A 14,919-nucleotide genomic window follows, 5' to 3' on the forward strand; every position below is an offset into this window, starting at 1 on the left:
CCGGCGGCGCCGCCGCGCTGCCTCCGCCCGGACGCGGCCAGCCCGCCGCGCCGTGCCGCACAAAGAGCCCAGGCCGCGTCTGCCTTTAAAGGCGGCAGCCTGAGATTTAAGGTGTCCCCGCGTGCCGGCCTCGGCGCTCCGGCTGCCTCCTGGACGCGTGCTGCATGGAGAGAGCCCGGTCCCCGCGCGCCGGGCCCGGAGCCCAGCCCATTGTTTCTTTGCTGGGCTTAGGGGCTTGGGGGTAGGGAGGTAGGTATGGGGCTGCGGCTGCACCCTCTCCCGTCCCCGCTTACCGTGCTCCCCGAGCTGTGCGGCCCGCTTGGCGCTCTCGGTGGAAAAAAAAAAAAAAAAAAAAAAAAGGTGACCGAGACGGAAAGGGTTAACCGTTGTCTTTAAATATTCATATCATTGTTTTAAAGGTGTAAACATGCAGCTTTGGGGTTGGAGTTGAAGCTCTCTTATTATGCAAATTTACTCCCCCCCATTAATTACGATTTCCCCGAGCACATCTCCCCCCACCCCCCGTTTTCTCACACCCACCCTCCAAAACCTGTAAGTTTGCAAGGTTTGGATGTGAGTGTGATGTGTATCCCTCGTTCCATTTGGAATTTTAAAACTTCACAGTGCTTTTGGACTTAAGGTGTTTTAGACATTTTTCTTCTTAAAAATCAGGGAAGGTAGAAGTTTTATGTTTGAAAGATGGTTAGTCCCCCCAGTTCCCCGCCTCTTTTTTGGGGGGTGGGGGTTAGGCTTGGAGGTAGGAAAATAACTCGATGCCTCGTGAGTTGGATTTTTTTTTTTTTCTCCTGGTAGGAGTGAGGCGGCGTTAAATGCGAGGCGTTTTGTGAGGAAAGGACTGTTTTGTTCCAAACTCTAGCAAGTCAAAGTGCTATTGGACTTTTCCTAACTCTAAAATGGCTTCAGAATTCCCCTCTAGGTCATTTCCTTTGCTCTCCTGCCACCCTTCTCTTGGATGGGTTGTTTTCTTGGAGTATTTGAAGATTTACTCCTGTTCCGTTGTACGTTTCAAACTGAAATGATGGCTCACCCCAAAGATGTTTTTGTAAAGACAGTTTGGATTACCGCCCAAACTCAGGCTTTCTGAGATTTATTTTATTTATTTGTTTTGTGTGTGAGAGAGGGAGATTAATTTTAAATAAGTGATGTGGTTGCCAGGGGATAGGAAACTCTATAAATGGGAATCATGTTCTTCATCGTAAATTTTATAGGGGAACCTGACCCTGAAATTTGGGGTGTCTGTAATTCTATGCCCAGTAAAGTCTCAATCTGGAGGTTCATAAACCTTGGGAGTGCATGTAAGATTCTGGTTGCACCTCTGAGACTTCAGACTTAGAAGGGCTTGCTCTAGAAACTTCCAGTGGTACCAAGTACGTTAATGCTAGGGATTTCGTACAGTGTGATTTTTTTTCATTTTAGTTCTGCAACGAAGCGGTAACGACCAGGAGCAAGCATATTTTCTCAATGATGTGTGGGTACTGGTTCGTTGGGTGGGATGTTTGCTTTCTAGGAAAGAGCACTGCATTAAAACGTTAGAGAACTTTCCACCGCTCTCTTGGAGAAAACTAATCTTGGTGTGTTAAACAGCTGTTCCACTTTTCTTTCAAGTTCTGTTCTTTAGTGAGGCGTCCTTAGTTTTGGATCACGTTGTCCTTCTGGCTCAGAATGAAAACATGCTTTTTTCTAAAAGCGAATCGAGCATCACGAAGGATTTCATCAAATGCGTTTCCGTCAGCATCCTTTTCCTGCAGCGTGTCTAATGGGCATTTTATTTTTCTGTGGGGGACAGCAAAAGATGTTAAAAGGTTTTCTAGAAAAGTCACTTTAGCCAAGACTTCTTGATTTCTAAACCGTAGTGCTTCTAGGCTGACAGATGAAGTGACTAGCAGTTTTCTCATGATGTTGGCCGCTAGAAGAGCCTATGAGACTTACTGCTCAAGATGGCCTTGTGTCATGTGCCAGCTGGCCCGTAGTGCCTTCTTCAGGGGAGGCGTCCTGGCTGCCCGTCAGAGCCACAGTTAGAGCAACACAGACCTCAGACCTTCCCTGGAAGATGTCTGATGGTACAGTCAACTTCGTAAATGAGTTCTTTGGGCTTCTGCATCACTATAATGAACTGTTATGGCCTCAAATCGGCATATCCTTGGTCTGGATGATTTCAACTCTTTCCATGCTCGGCACCGTCTTGTATTCACTTGATTCTTAGCAAAATACTGGTGAGCATTCTTGTAATGGTGTCTTTGTGTTTTGGTGATGCCTAGGTGGATCTGTAAAGAAACCAGGAGGCTAGGAGCGGGAGGGGAGGAGCCCAGCTGTGAGGTGTGTGTGCCCAAGAACCATGTCTACGCGGGAGTCCTTTAACCCGGAAAGTTATGAATTGGACAAGAGCTTCCGGCTAACCAGATTCACTGAACTCAAGGGCACTGGCTGCAAAGTGCCCCAAGATGTCCTGCAGAAACTGCTGGAATCCTTACAAGAGAACCACTTCCAAGAAGATGAGCAATTTCTGGGAGCAGTGATGCCAAGACTTGGTACGTGAGCCCTTCTTCCCTTTATACTTCCCCAAGTACAGCGTCTTGGCTGCAGTTGTAGTCAGTGGGTCAAAAGCCAAATTTCTGTCCTCCCATGTTGCCTTCTTCTTCTTTTTTTTTTAAATCTAATTTCTGCAAGGATCCAAAGAGCAAAGCAGTGATAGCTATGACATTATTGTAGCTTATTTGGAGGAAATACTTGAAAAGCATCAAGGAATGTGCTGTAGTCATTTTTTTAAGCTATTAAGTATGCAATTGAGACAATTCTGTTACAGTGAAAGTGTTTCTTGCTAAATCGAATTTTGTAGTTAGCTGAGGGTTAAGCAGAAACTCCTTTATGCCTCTGTCCTAAAACTTTCCTTAAAATGCCCACGTCCTCTTCTCTGCCTTAGGAAAGAAAGGTGTGTCTGTGTGTCATCGTGCGGTGCTTTGGGGGCAGTGACTGGGTTGGGGAGGAATTGGGGTTCCTTTGCAATATGCACTGTTTGCCGAGCTCCTGTGGGGAGGAGGGAGAAGACTGAAGCCGTGCTTGACCCTGGGACGTGATCTGGCATCGAGAGCGTGGTTTTCCTTCTTTACTAAATTCCTTTTTTAGTGGTTTGCCTCTTCCCAAACACAGAGCTCAGAAAGAAATTCTGGGCTGTTGGAAATTGTTAGCTTTTATCATGTGGTGCGCTAAGGACGTGGCGAAACACCGTGATCGCTTTGCCTTTTGAGTGTTTGGCATGTATTCCAGGAGTTTGGGGGCTTGGTAGTCGTGGTATTCGACTTGATCAGCTTTCTTACAGAAGGCTTTCATTTCGTTTACTTTCACCCGTTGTCTTATTGTGTATTTCTGTCCTCCAACCCGAGATCCTCCTTTCTTCCCCAAAGAATATATCAAAGCCGAGCTGCTTTGGTGGGGAGACAGGAAAACTCACACCCCACACTCTAGGGGCCTCGGGGCTGGCTCCCAGGAAGGAGTTCAGTGCGAAAACCACTGTCTAGCTGGTGTGGAAGCCGGGAGAGTGAGCTGGATCGGCTGTCGACATACTTGTCAGGCAACAAGAATATACCGAGAAAGCTGTCAGATAATGTGGTCGAGAGAAGGACGCTGCCAAATGGGCAAAAGGAGACGCAATAAAAACCTTACGTGTAAAGTAGTAATGCCTCTTTCTGACTTCCCTGTGGACCTCGCTGAGCATGCCGTGCGCGGTGAAGCATTTTGAAAATGGGTCACATCATTCGCTCCTTCCCTCAGCCCCGTGATGCCGGGGAGGGTCGAGTAAGTCATTCCGTGTCACTCGGTGAGGGTCAGGACCTGGAGTCCTCGTCCTCTGATTCCTCCGCCCACCGTACTGTTTGCCCTCGGGTCTCTGAGACCGGGGTGTTTGAAGTGAGGAGAGGGGCTGCACCAGCTGCAACCTAGCAGTGGCATCGGGGACAGATGTCAGCAGCAAGGGGAGAGGTAGAAAAATCTGTTACCAGAACACGGTAGCAAAGGAGTCTAGTCACACAGGGCTCTTGAGAAGTCATTGGAAGCCGTGACCCTTTCCCAGAAAAATGCACACCCACAAAATGTAGTGTTCACGGTGTTCTCTAGGGGTACACGGACCCCAGGTTGCAAACAAAGGGACGCTGAAGAAAACATAGTGTTAGAACCTTGTACAGAAGTGGTATATCCAGATAGCAACAACTTTGCTTTGGAATTGGATGTAGATTCGTATCCTGACAACAGTCACTTACTTGTCACTAATGGTAATCTGTGCACTGTCTTACCCTTCTGAGTGACAGTTTCCCAGTCTGTAAGATGAACTGTTTGTAATTGTTGGAAGTACCAGAAATTATTTGTGTGTGTATATGTACCGTGTGTATCTGTTTCTAAATTTTTGTTAATGTTTTGTTTATTTTTGAGAAGGAGAGAGAGAGAGCACGAGCAAGAGTGAGGGAGAGGGAGACACAGAATCCGAAGCAGGCTCCAGGCTCCGATCTGTCAGCACAGAGCCTGATGTGGGGCTCAAACTCACAGACTGTGAGATCATGCCTGAGCCGAAGTTGGTAGCTTATCCAACTGAGCCACCCAGGCACCCCTATCTGTTTCCAAGCTAGAGTGTCCTACCTCCCGGGTTCTAAGATGTAACAGTTGTTAAATGTACACATGTTTATTTAGATGTATGCTAACTAAAGAAATGTTAAAATCAGTGCTTCTTGCCTGGTACTTACGAGCTATCGAGTATTGATCACCATCACTGGTGGTGATGGTGTGATCATTGGGTTATTTTTTCTTGATGGCTTCAGTCTTGCTGAGAGCTTAGAATTCTCCAGCATCCACTGACAATTAAATCTGCACCACTCATTCTGGTATTTGAGGCTTCCTCCACTCTGTGGCAATTTCCTCTGTTACCGCTTGCCCTCTCCCTGGACTGTCCCTCTCTCCCCCAATCACCACGGACCGGACTGGTGCTGTCCAAAAGAAATGGGATGTGAGCCACATGTATAATTTCAAATTTCTGAATCTTTAAAACAGAGAGCGTCAGAAGAAATTAATTCTAACATATTTGATTTAACCTAATGCATTGTATATAAAAAACATCATGTAAATATAGTTGATCTGAAACGTTACTAATGAAATGTTGGCTTTTTGGTACACAGGCTCAAGAGTCACCACTCCGAATGCTCTGATGGAGCATATAAGTAGAAATTAAGTTCTTCACGATTCTAATTTATTTTATTTTTTAATGTTTATATACTTTTGAGAGTGAGAAAGACAGAGCGTGAGCAGGGGAGGAGCAGAGAGAGAGAGGGAGAGACAGAATCCGAAGCAGGCTCCAGGCTCTTAGCTGTCAGCACGGGAGCAGGACACGGGCTCGAACACACAAACCACCAGACCATGACCTGAGCCAGAGTCAGATGATGCTCAACCGACTGAGCCACCCAGGCGTCCCTCACATTTATTTAATTCAAATTTAGGATTAACCAGATTAGAAACATTGAAAGCTAACATTCAGCAACTGCATTCAGTCTATTTCAGGAGTCCTGTAGTTTACATGAAAACCCCGAAGAAAACAGCGTTTCACTCTTTTCTAAAGCAAATAGTAACATTCTCAGAATAACCTGTTGTTGGCATTACCAATGTAGGGAGACTCAATATGAGTTAAATTGTGGTTCTTCACCTTGGCACTTACCTGCTCAACAGCCGCCCTCGGGTGAAATTGCCGGGGATGAATTTCCGTGCGTTTCCCTGCTGGGTCTGACCTCCCGCTGGGGATCACTCACTACCTGGGCAGCCTGCTCCATTGTCACAGATCTGTGAGACTTGCCATCCAGACACTGCTTTGCAGAAAATCAGCCCGCCTTCGATGAGCCTGTGACTTTTTATTAAACCTGATTTTGTTTTTGCATTCGTAATAAGGGGTCAAGGCCAGGGGAAGTAAGGTGCCCTATGAGTCGGCCTCTGTTGGGTATTTTGCCGTTGTGGATCTGGGTTAGCTGTGCCTCAGCAGTGTTGCTCAAGCAAAACATGAAAGGTACTGGTGTGTTCACTTCAGCCTGATACAGACAGGACTTCTCCTTCCGTTTGGATTCTGATTTGGAATTCTGAATTGCAAGGGTGCCTGCTGTGCGCTTGTGTCCTTTGCTGTTTCGTCCTCTTTCTCTGCCTTCGGCCGTTCACCACAAAGTTGAAATAATCCCAAGAGGACTGGAGGGCATCCTTTGGAGAGACGCATAGGAAAGCACTGAGTATTCAGCTTACTTGGTGGGAAGGCCAGTCTGAATTTGAGAACACCTGCATTACAGGTGATTTTCAAAGAAAGGTAGCCTACGGCAGCCCAGTCTTCATCATTTCTAAACTGATTTGAGTAAAAGGGAATTATTTCTTATTAGATCATCAATTGTCCATGTTATCTTTCTAAACATTTAGATACAAATTTTTTTTTTTTTTTTTTGAGAGAGACCGGGAAAGAACCCCTAGAAACAATTCTTAATGAATTGAAATGTTTCCTACAGGCCTGTTTAGCAAAGTATTTTTCCCTGTTCATAATGTAAGTTAGTAAAGGTGACATTTACAAGTTTTCCACAAGAGGAATAACATGAAATGTTAAAGTTTCCTCTTAAAAAATGCTTCCGGGAACCTACGTAACAGATCACCTAGGTACCACAGAGTATGTACTTGCTTGACTGGAAGCAATGAATATGAATACCTGTTCCAGTGACAAGTTGACAGCAGTGGGCCTGATGTGGGGCTCAAACTCACGAACCACGAAATCATGACCTGAGCCAAAGTTGGATGCTCAACCGACCGAGCCACCCAGGTGCCCCATAACTTTTTTTTTTATGTGTGTAAAAGATTTTACAGATTTTCTGTTGGGGAAAATAGAATAATTGCCTGAAGATCGGTTCAGAAAGCACCTATAGATAAGACAACCCAAGTTGTACTTACACTTTCTCATCTTTAAGGAAATTCTCTGTGGTGCCAGTCACATGATACAGTAATATGAAGGGGAAATTTCCATTTGAAGCATCGTTAGAGTCTAAAAATTGTACCGTGTAGAAGTTGAGTCTTCATGACTAACGAATTTTATTCTCGCTTTCTATCTTAAGCTAGTTATGTTTCACGTTTATTTCAGTTAATGCTACTTGATAGGAAACATGCTGCTTTCTTGGCAGGGTGCAGTGTTCCTTAAGTGTCGTGCACACGACTGTTCGTCTTCACAACACCAGTGGTAGGAAATGAAGCGGCTTTTCCATTTGACTTTGGGGTGATGGTAACTTTCATCTTCGCAGGCATTGGAATGGATACTTGTGTCATTCCTTTGAGGCACGGCGGTCTTTCTTTGGTTCAGACCACGGATTACATTTATCCTATCGTCGATGACCCTTACATGATGGTGAGTTTGACCCTGGTGCGTTTTTACATCTGGGACTGCTTGTTGGTCGGGTTTGGGGCTGTGGCTGGGGATTTTGTTTTTGTCACACCCAACTTGTTCTCGTCCTGCCCTGCCCTGACTTCTGCACGTGGAGCCAGTGGATCTGTGCCCTGCTCACACTTGGTACCTTGCGGAAGGCAGTCACAGCAGACGCGGTGAGCCCTCTGCTGCTCTTGTACGTGATGCACGTCTGCACGAACACCTGTTGTCTCAGCATGTGTGTTGACTGACATGTTTGTGGTTTCCTTCTTTCTTTCTCTCTTTGACCGTTGTCAACTCCACACTCCTGTGTTTCAGGCTTAGAGGTGTTAACCATACTCTGTAGCGGGACTGATCCTAGATGTTTCCTTCCGGAAGTAAACAGCTTAGCATCTCACCACAGTTAAGCTTCTTGACCATTCATTCTGATTCTGGTCACCATCCACCTCGGTGTGTTAGCTGCCACTGTGTAGAATACATGTCCGAACTGCTGCGTTGAAGTTTCTAGATGCTGATCGTGGCCTGCCTAGATATATTTTCCATTTGTTCTGTGCACGGTTACGCCAGCAACCCCTTGGTCTAACCAACTTTAACCCCCTACCCTACCAGACAAGGAGCCGATGAAGCGACTGGGAACGTCCCATTGTTAGGAAATGGTCCTCCCTGTGTGCCGTGGGCGCTGGGATCAAGCCTCACACATAGGGACCTAGGCCATGAGACAGCTAAGTGCGGGGAGGAGGAAGACCACCTCTCAGGTGCCAGCGACACGCATACAATTTACTAGAAACCTGGTCTGGCCTCTGCATGTCTCTTCTCTTGAGCAGTAATCCTGAGCCTGACCTGCACCACACCCCAGGCGCCACCAGAGGCACAGGTGCTAGAACCGGAATCCATTCTTTATCCAGCATGTCTTAAAAGCTCGTGAGAGAGCCCAGGACAGAAGGGACAGAAAATTGCTCCAGCTCTACACCCCCAAGGTGCAAAACACCTGTGGCCCTGGCTAGTGCTGCTTCTAAGGTCACTGCTGATCGGCCAGGAAGTTGTAAGGAAACCTCAACAAGCCATGAACCAGCTGCTGGAAATAATCCTTGGGGGTTTGATTGTCCTTACATCAGAAGAAAAATTTGTTATTTTTCTCCTTCACTGTCTAGAAGTGACAACTTAGCATTTATGTTATTTTATTTTATTTTTAGTTTTATTTCTAAGTCATCTCTACACCCAACATGGGGATCAAACTCATAATTTTGAGATCAAGAGTTGCATGCTCTACTGACTGAGCCAGCCAGGCGCCCTGACGACTTCTCTTTAATGAATCTCCAGTGGTGATAAAAGAACAAAATCTTATCACATTTCTTTTGAATCATTTTGAAGTCCCTTATTAAATAATATAGCTCACTGGAAACATTTTTTATTTTCTTTAGAAAACAATCTGACTTCGAGCTTGGATGGTTTTTGTTCTGTTTTGTTTTTTGGGTTTTTTTTGTCTCTTCTATTTTTTGATTTCTCAACCAAGATGTTTTTCCTGTTTATCTTCTAGAGCCTTGAAAAGAAGCTACCAAAATTTCTCCCTCCCTGTATTATAAAAAACCATCTTCTCTGTAACCAGTAAAGTCAACATATTTTTAGCGTCTGTTTAGGATACATGGCCGTTTCCAAGATTGCTTTAGGACTGTTGTTTTCAAACTTTCTCCTTCTATAGTTCTCCTCGCAGAACCATCCGCTCCAGCCTCGCTCACCCCAGCGTGTGCCCCCAACCCCCATTCCCCATCTACGTAAATTGCAGATTTCTCCCAATATCTTAGAACGGGAAAGAACATGGAAATCACTGCTGCAGGAATGTCTGAGAAAGACTGAAGGAACGACCTAGTGGTTCTGTGACTGAATGCAGGACACAGAAAACGGGGACCGCATCCCCGGAAAGTCCCCGAGTTCTGGGACGTGCCCTGTAGGCACACACGGAAAGTCCCCTACTTGTCCTCGCTCATGCCTCCCCTCTCTTCCAGGGCAGGATAGCATGTGCCAATGTCCTCAGCGACCTCTACGCAATGGGGGTCACGGAATGTGACAATATGCTGATGCTCCTTGGAATCAGTAATAAGATGACGGACAGGGTAAGTAGTGTTGTTGTCTCAGGGGCGTCACTTGACCGGGTCGCCCTGCGTCCCTCGTCTGTAAAGCGAGGCGGCCAGGCAGTGCAGCTTTCCTCCTCTTGTCGGGCTCCCTGTTTAGTTTTTGGCAGCTGTCGGTGAATTAAAATAGAGAGTCTGGCCTATTCTTCTTTTCGTTTCCGCCACCTGCTTCCCGTTCTCTCTTCCAGGTAGACTGAAGCCAAGACAGTCATGTTTGTTTGATAAAGTCTAGGCCACAGTAATAGCACCTCCGTGCCAGGCGTGTGGACCGGGCCCGCCCTGCAGACCCCCGGCTTGTGGCACGGAGGCTGGCCGCCTTCCTCTGCTTGCTGCTTGGGTCGCTGATGTGGAGGGTGAAGAGACGGGTGTCGTGTGTGTTTATGGCTCACTCGGCAGTGTGTGTGGCCTTGCCGCCAGTGCCTGCTGGTTGACACAGAGAGGATTTCCATTTAGATCATTTTTGTTCCCCAAAAGAAGTCTTGCCCTGCCTATTTGTAGTAAAGCCCCCACAACATGCGCTTGGGTCATGACTTGAACAGGCTCTGGAGAAGGGCATGTGGATGCGTATTAAGCCAGCTCTAGAGTTCTTTTTTTTTTTTTTTTTTTTTTTTTTTAAATTAATTGAATTTTTTTTTTTTTTTTTTTTTTTAAGCTAGTCTTGGAATTCTTGGGAACCATGTAAGTTGCTGGCTCAGATTTAGGGCAGACCTGTATATCCAGTCCTATCCTAGTTTTTAATTCTCTGTTATCTGGGCTTCATTCACATTGTAACCTAGAACAACTTCTAACTTCTGATAAAATGGTTACAATGTCAACTGTTCTGTATTTCTTTCTGTTATTCCCTGCCCCGTCTGTAAGCTTCCAGGACTTCCTTCAGGGCTTTACAATCTTTTATTATGTAAAAAAATTTTTTTTAATGTTTTTATTTATTTTTGAGAGAGAGAGAGAGAGACAGACTGAGCGCAGCGGGGGAGGGGCAGAGAGAGAGGGAGACACAGAATCTGAACAGGCTCCACGCTCTGAGCTGTCAGCACAGAGCCCGACGCGGAGCTCACACTTGGGAACTACGAAATCATGACCTGAGCCGAAGTTGGGCACGTAACTGACTGAGCCACGCAGGTGCCCCTACAGTCTTTTGTTAAAACTACAAGGGTGGATTCTCTTTCCTGTGTTTTGAACTGAATTATGTGACTTTTCATTTGTGTTCTTTTAAACCGTAGGAAAGGGATAAAGTGATGCCCCTAATTATACAGGGTTTTAAAGACGCAGCCGAGGAGGCAGGGACGTCTGTGACGGGTGGCCAGACGGTGTTAAACCCCTGGATCGTTTTGGGAGGAGTGGCTACCACCGTCTGCCAGCCCAACGAGTTTATCATGTAAGTTGATTTCTGTTTCGTGTCTCCTGACTTGCTTCCCCCTTTTTCATTTTTTGGCAAAGATTTGTTGAGGTGTTCATTCACATCACATACAATCCACACATTTAGAATACACAAAGCAGTGATCTTCGGTACATTCACAGAGGTACGCATCCGTCACCAGAGTTGATCTAGGACGTTCCGTCACCCCAGCTGGAAACCCGCCCTCCTTCAATGTCCGTCACATTCCCCCTGCTCCCCGTCTGCCTTCTGTGACTTCACATAATATTAGCGTGATGGTTTTAGGGTTCATCATTTTGTAGCATGCATCAGTGCCTTATTCCTGTTTGTTAAAAATTCTGGATTTTTTATGGGGCGCCTGGGTGGCGCAGTCGGTTAAGCGTCCAACTTCAGCCAGGTCACGATCTCGCGGTCCGTGAGTTCGAGCCCCGCGTCGGGCTCTGGGCTGATGGCTCAGAGCCTGGACCCTGTTTCTGATTCTGTGTCTCCCTCTCTCTCTGCCCCTCCCCCGTTCATGCTCTGTCTCTCTCTGTCCCAAAAAAATAAATAAACATTAAAAAAAAAAAAAAAAAATTCTGGATTTTTTAAAATACGTATTTGTTTAAGTAATCTCTGCACCCGACCTGGGGCTCTAACTCGTGACCCCGAGATCAAGAGTCACTCACTCTTGTGACTGGGCCAGCCAGGCACCCCCTAGATTTTATTCATTACGGTACAATTTGTTTAACAAAATTTCATACCACGTAAAATTAAACTTTTTTAAAGTATGCACTTCATTGGTTTTTCACATTCACAAGGTTGTGCGTCCATCACTGCTGTCCAATAGCAGAACGTTTTGATCACCCCCAAAAGAAATCCTGTATCTATTAGTGGTCACTGTCAGTTCCCTCCCACCCCCCCGTCCTGGAAACCAGTAATGTGCTTTCTGTTTTGTGAATTTGCCCATGTTAGACATTGGTGTGTTCACAGTTGATGGATGTGTTAACGAATGATGTTGCTGTGAACTTTTGTGTGGACGTACATTCCCTGTCCCACGGGTATATACCTAAGAACTACTGGGTCCTGTGGTAACTGTGTATCGTGGGCAACCGCCACACGGCTTTCCCAACAGTGGCACCGTTTGACATCCAAAGCAGCAGCACGGGAGAACGTCTGTGCGTGTCCTCACCAGTCCTGGCTCTTGTCTGCGTGTGTGATGGCAGCCGTCCTAGCGGGTGGGAGGTGACACAGCCCTGAGTGAAATGGGCATTTCCTCGGTAGCTAATAATGCGAGCATCTTTTCCTGTGTTTTCTGGCCTTTTCTGGATCTTGGGAAAGATTCTCTACCCTTCTCTCTTTCTCTCTCTTTTAAAAAAATTTTTTTTCTTAACGTTTATTTATTTTTGAGACAGAGAGGGACAGAGCATGAACGGGGGAGGGTCAGAGAGAGAGGGAGACACAGAATCTGAAACAGGCTCCAGGCTCCGAGCTGTCAGCACAGAGCCCAACATGGGGCTCCAACTCACGAACCGCGAGATCATGACCTGGGCCAAAGTCGGACACTTAACCGACTGAACCACCCAGGCACCCCTCTTTCTCTCTCTTTTGGAAAGATTCTCTCTTGATACAAGTTGTTAACTTTTCACGTTTGACATCTTATTAAGAAAAGCCACCATGTCCCATTTTCTGAAGGATTCGAAACTCCATTCGTTTACCCTTTTTTATGAGTAAACACTATGAGGCACCGTGTCCGCACGGTTCAGAATTCAAAAGATCCAGAAAGGTCTACAATGCAGAGTCCCTCCCCCATTCCTTGTCACCAGTTTCCCTTCCTGGACTGGGCAACCACTTTTTCCAATTTTTAACCAATTTACTGTGGACATTTAGATTATTTTCAATTATTTTGACATTATAAATAGTACTTCGGTGCGTACCCTTACTCACTGATCATTTTGCGTGAGTGTGGCTCTCGGTAAGAAATATTTCATAGTAGAATTGCTGGGTCCAGTGTGTGTGCGGAGTATCTGCACTGGGTGTCTCCAGGCTGCCCCCCTTCAGAGAGGCTCTGGCAGCAGCGAATGGGAAGACCCCGTGTTGGTAACAGACCTCTTGTTCTTTGCCAGTCAGTTTGGTGGCCTAAACCTTACTTCGTGAGTAAAGTTGAGCGTGTTTTTCACATATTCGTGTCTTTTGCCCGGTTTTTGATTGTTTGGAGCTCCTTTTAGACACATTATCTGACAGCTTTCGTGCGAAGGGTCTTGCCTTTTACTTACATCAGAGTTTTGTTTTCCTCTCTTTTATGTGGGCGGTTCTCAAACTTGCCACATAGAGAGGACAGAAGACCCTGAAAGTCTATCTGCCTCACACATTTCAGCTTTTTGGTAGAAAAAGCACTTAGCAATTGCAACAATTAGAAAGGAAAAATAATAAAACAAGCTTCGGTGGGTATTTTTTGGTCAACAGTATGTACGTTTAGCTTGTAAAATAGGAATGAGCGTATACACTTGATTATATTTCATAAGATAGTGCCCGTAAACTTAAAAATAACCCGTCAGTTTTATTGCATGTAACTTGTTGATAGTAATTTTTATGGGTTACACATAACCTGTGATGTGCAAGACCGTATAAGCATTAAGGTGTGGTTGAGTCAGAGCTGAAGACTTTTATGTCTTAAGGTCTGGTTTTTGGAAAATGAGTTTCTTGTAAACTGTTAATAGGGTTAACATTTTTCAAACCTAACAGCGGATAGAGACATAGGATGAGTCGGGGAGTTATTTGTTGACTTGAAGTCTGTGCCCCGGACGTTGTAATTGACGTGGGTGAGGGAGTGCGTCACCTGCCATCGGAGGATAGAGCAGCTGGGTGACCAGGAGGACACAGGTGCCTGCTGTAGTGATGATGCAGCATAATAGGAGTGTGGCTTGGGGGTCGGTCCTCGTGTTGTCGGTGTTTGCCTTCCCTCTTTGAGAGGGAACCGCCAGGGACGCTGGGGTGGCTCAGTTAGTTATGCGCCAGACTCTTGATTTCAGCTCAGGTCATGATCTCACGGTTTGTGAGTTTAAGCCCTGCATCGGGTTCCATGCTGACAGCACAGAGCCTGCTGGGGTCTCTCTCTCCGGCCCTCCCCCGATCTCTCACGTGTGTGTGTGTGTGTGTGTGTGTGTGTGTGTGTGTGTGTGTGTATGCTCTCACTCTCTAGATAAACTTAGAAGTTTATACATTTAAAAAAAAACAAAAACAGACCAGGAACAACCAAGGATTCTGTCTGGGCCCGGGTAGGAAACTTACTGTTGAACAGTCTGAGTTTGAGAACTTTGCTGAAACCGCCTAAACGTTAGACTGGCAGATTTGAGCCACATCCCACTGCGTCTCTACCTCGTAAGTGCTTGTGAAAAACAGCCCTGGTGTCAGAAGTCCGGTTGCCCCAGAACCACGGTGGGTCTGTACTGAGAATCGCACACAAGCGGGGCTGAAGGTTAAGTGATTTGCTTCTTCAGACACTTCTCGGGGGCGGGGGGGACCTGTGGGTGATTGCACGCTCCTCAGTTCTGCCATTGCTTCTGGTCCAGCGGCAGCCTCAGCGCTAAGTTGGAAGGTTCTACTCCGCTGATGGTGTTTGGCTTAAATTTAAGTAAGCACAGATAGTTTTTACCAGCTTCTTCTTGCTCCTGTTCTGCTGATAGTGCGTCTGTCTCTTCTGTGCCCCTGACTGGAACGCGCCTTGTTCTCTTCTCCAGGCCAGATAACGCAGTACCGGGGGACGTGCTTGTGCTGACGAAGCCCCTGGGGACGCAGGTGGCCGTGGCCGTGCACCAGTGGCTGGATATCGTGAGTGAACCGCTGCTTGCCACCGTGGGCGGGGGGCGGGGTAGCAGCACATGTTTGGGGCCGTGGTAGTTTTTGTTGGGGCGACTGGTTTGGAGACCAGGGCGCTCACCTCGCACATCCGATCGGTTGCGCATCTCCCTGGTCTGGCACCGGAGTTCGCTTCTCGAGAAGGT

General features: G+C 46.5%; 1 protein-coding gene across 4 annotated transcripts in view; it reads left to right on the forward strand.

Moving 5' to 3' along the window:
• Positions 1-6: 6 nt before the first annotated feature.
• Positions 7-14,919, forward strand: part of SEPHS1 (selenophosphate synthetase 1) — a 30,640-nt gene continuing 15,727 nt past the window's right edge. For 2 of the 4 annotated variants that reach the window (XM_040451408.1, XM_040451410.1), the window contains exons 1-6: positions 7-249; positions 2,280-2,549; positions 7,314-7,417; positions 9,439-9,546; positions 10,785-10,939; positions 14,656-14,746. In XM_040451408.1, the coding sequence (XP_040307342.1) occupies positions 2,357-2,549; positions 7,314-7,417; positions 9,439-9,546; positions 10,785-10,939; positions 14,656-14,746 (651 nt within the window). In that variant the 5' untranslated portion in view covers positions 7-249; positions 2,280-2,356. Of the gene's footprint in view, positions 250-813; positions 938-2,279; positions 2,550-7,313; positions 7,418-9,438; positions 9,547-10,784; positions 10,940-14,655; positions 14,747-14,919 lie in introns of those variants that run through there. The other 2 variants (XM_040451411.1, XM_040451409.1) reach the window with 2 other exon arrangements.

This window comes from Herpailurus yagouaroundi, unplaced genomic scaffold (genome assembly GCF_014898765.1).
Source record: "Herpailurus yagouaroundi ecotype Mexico unplaced genomic scaffold, PumYag 203, whole genome shotgun sequence".
Lineage (NCBI taxonomy): Eukaryota > Metazoa > Chordata > Mammalia > Carnivora > Felidae > Herpailurus > Herpailurus yagouaroundi.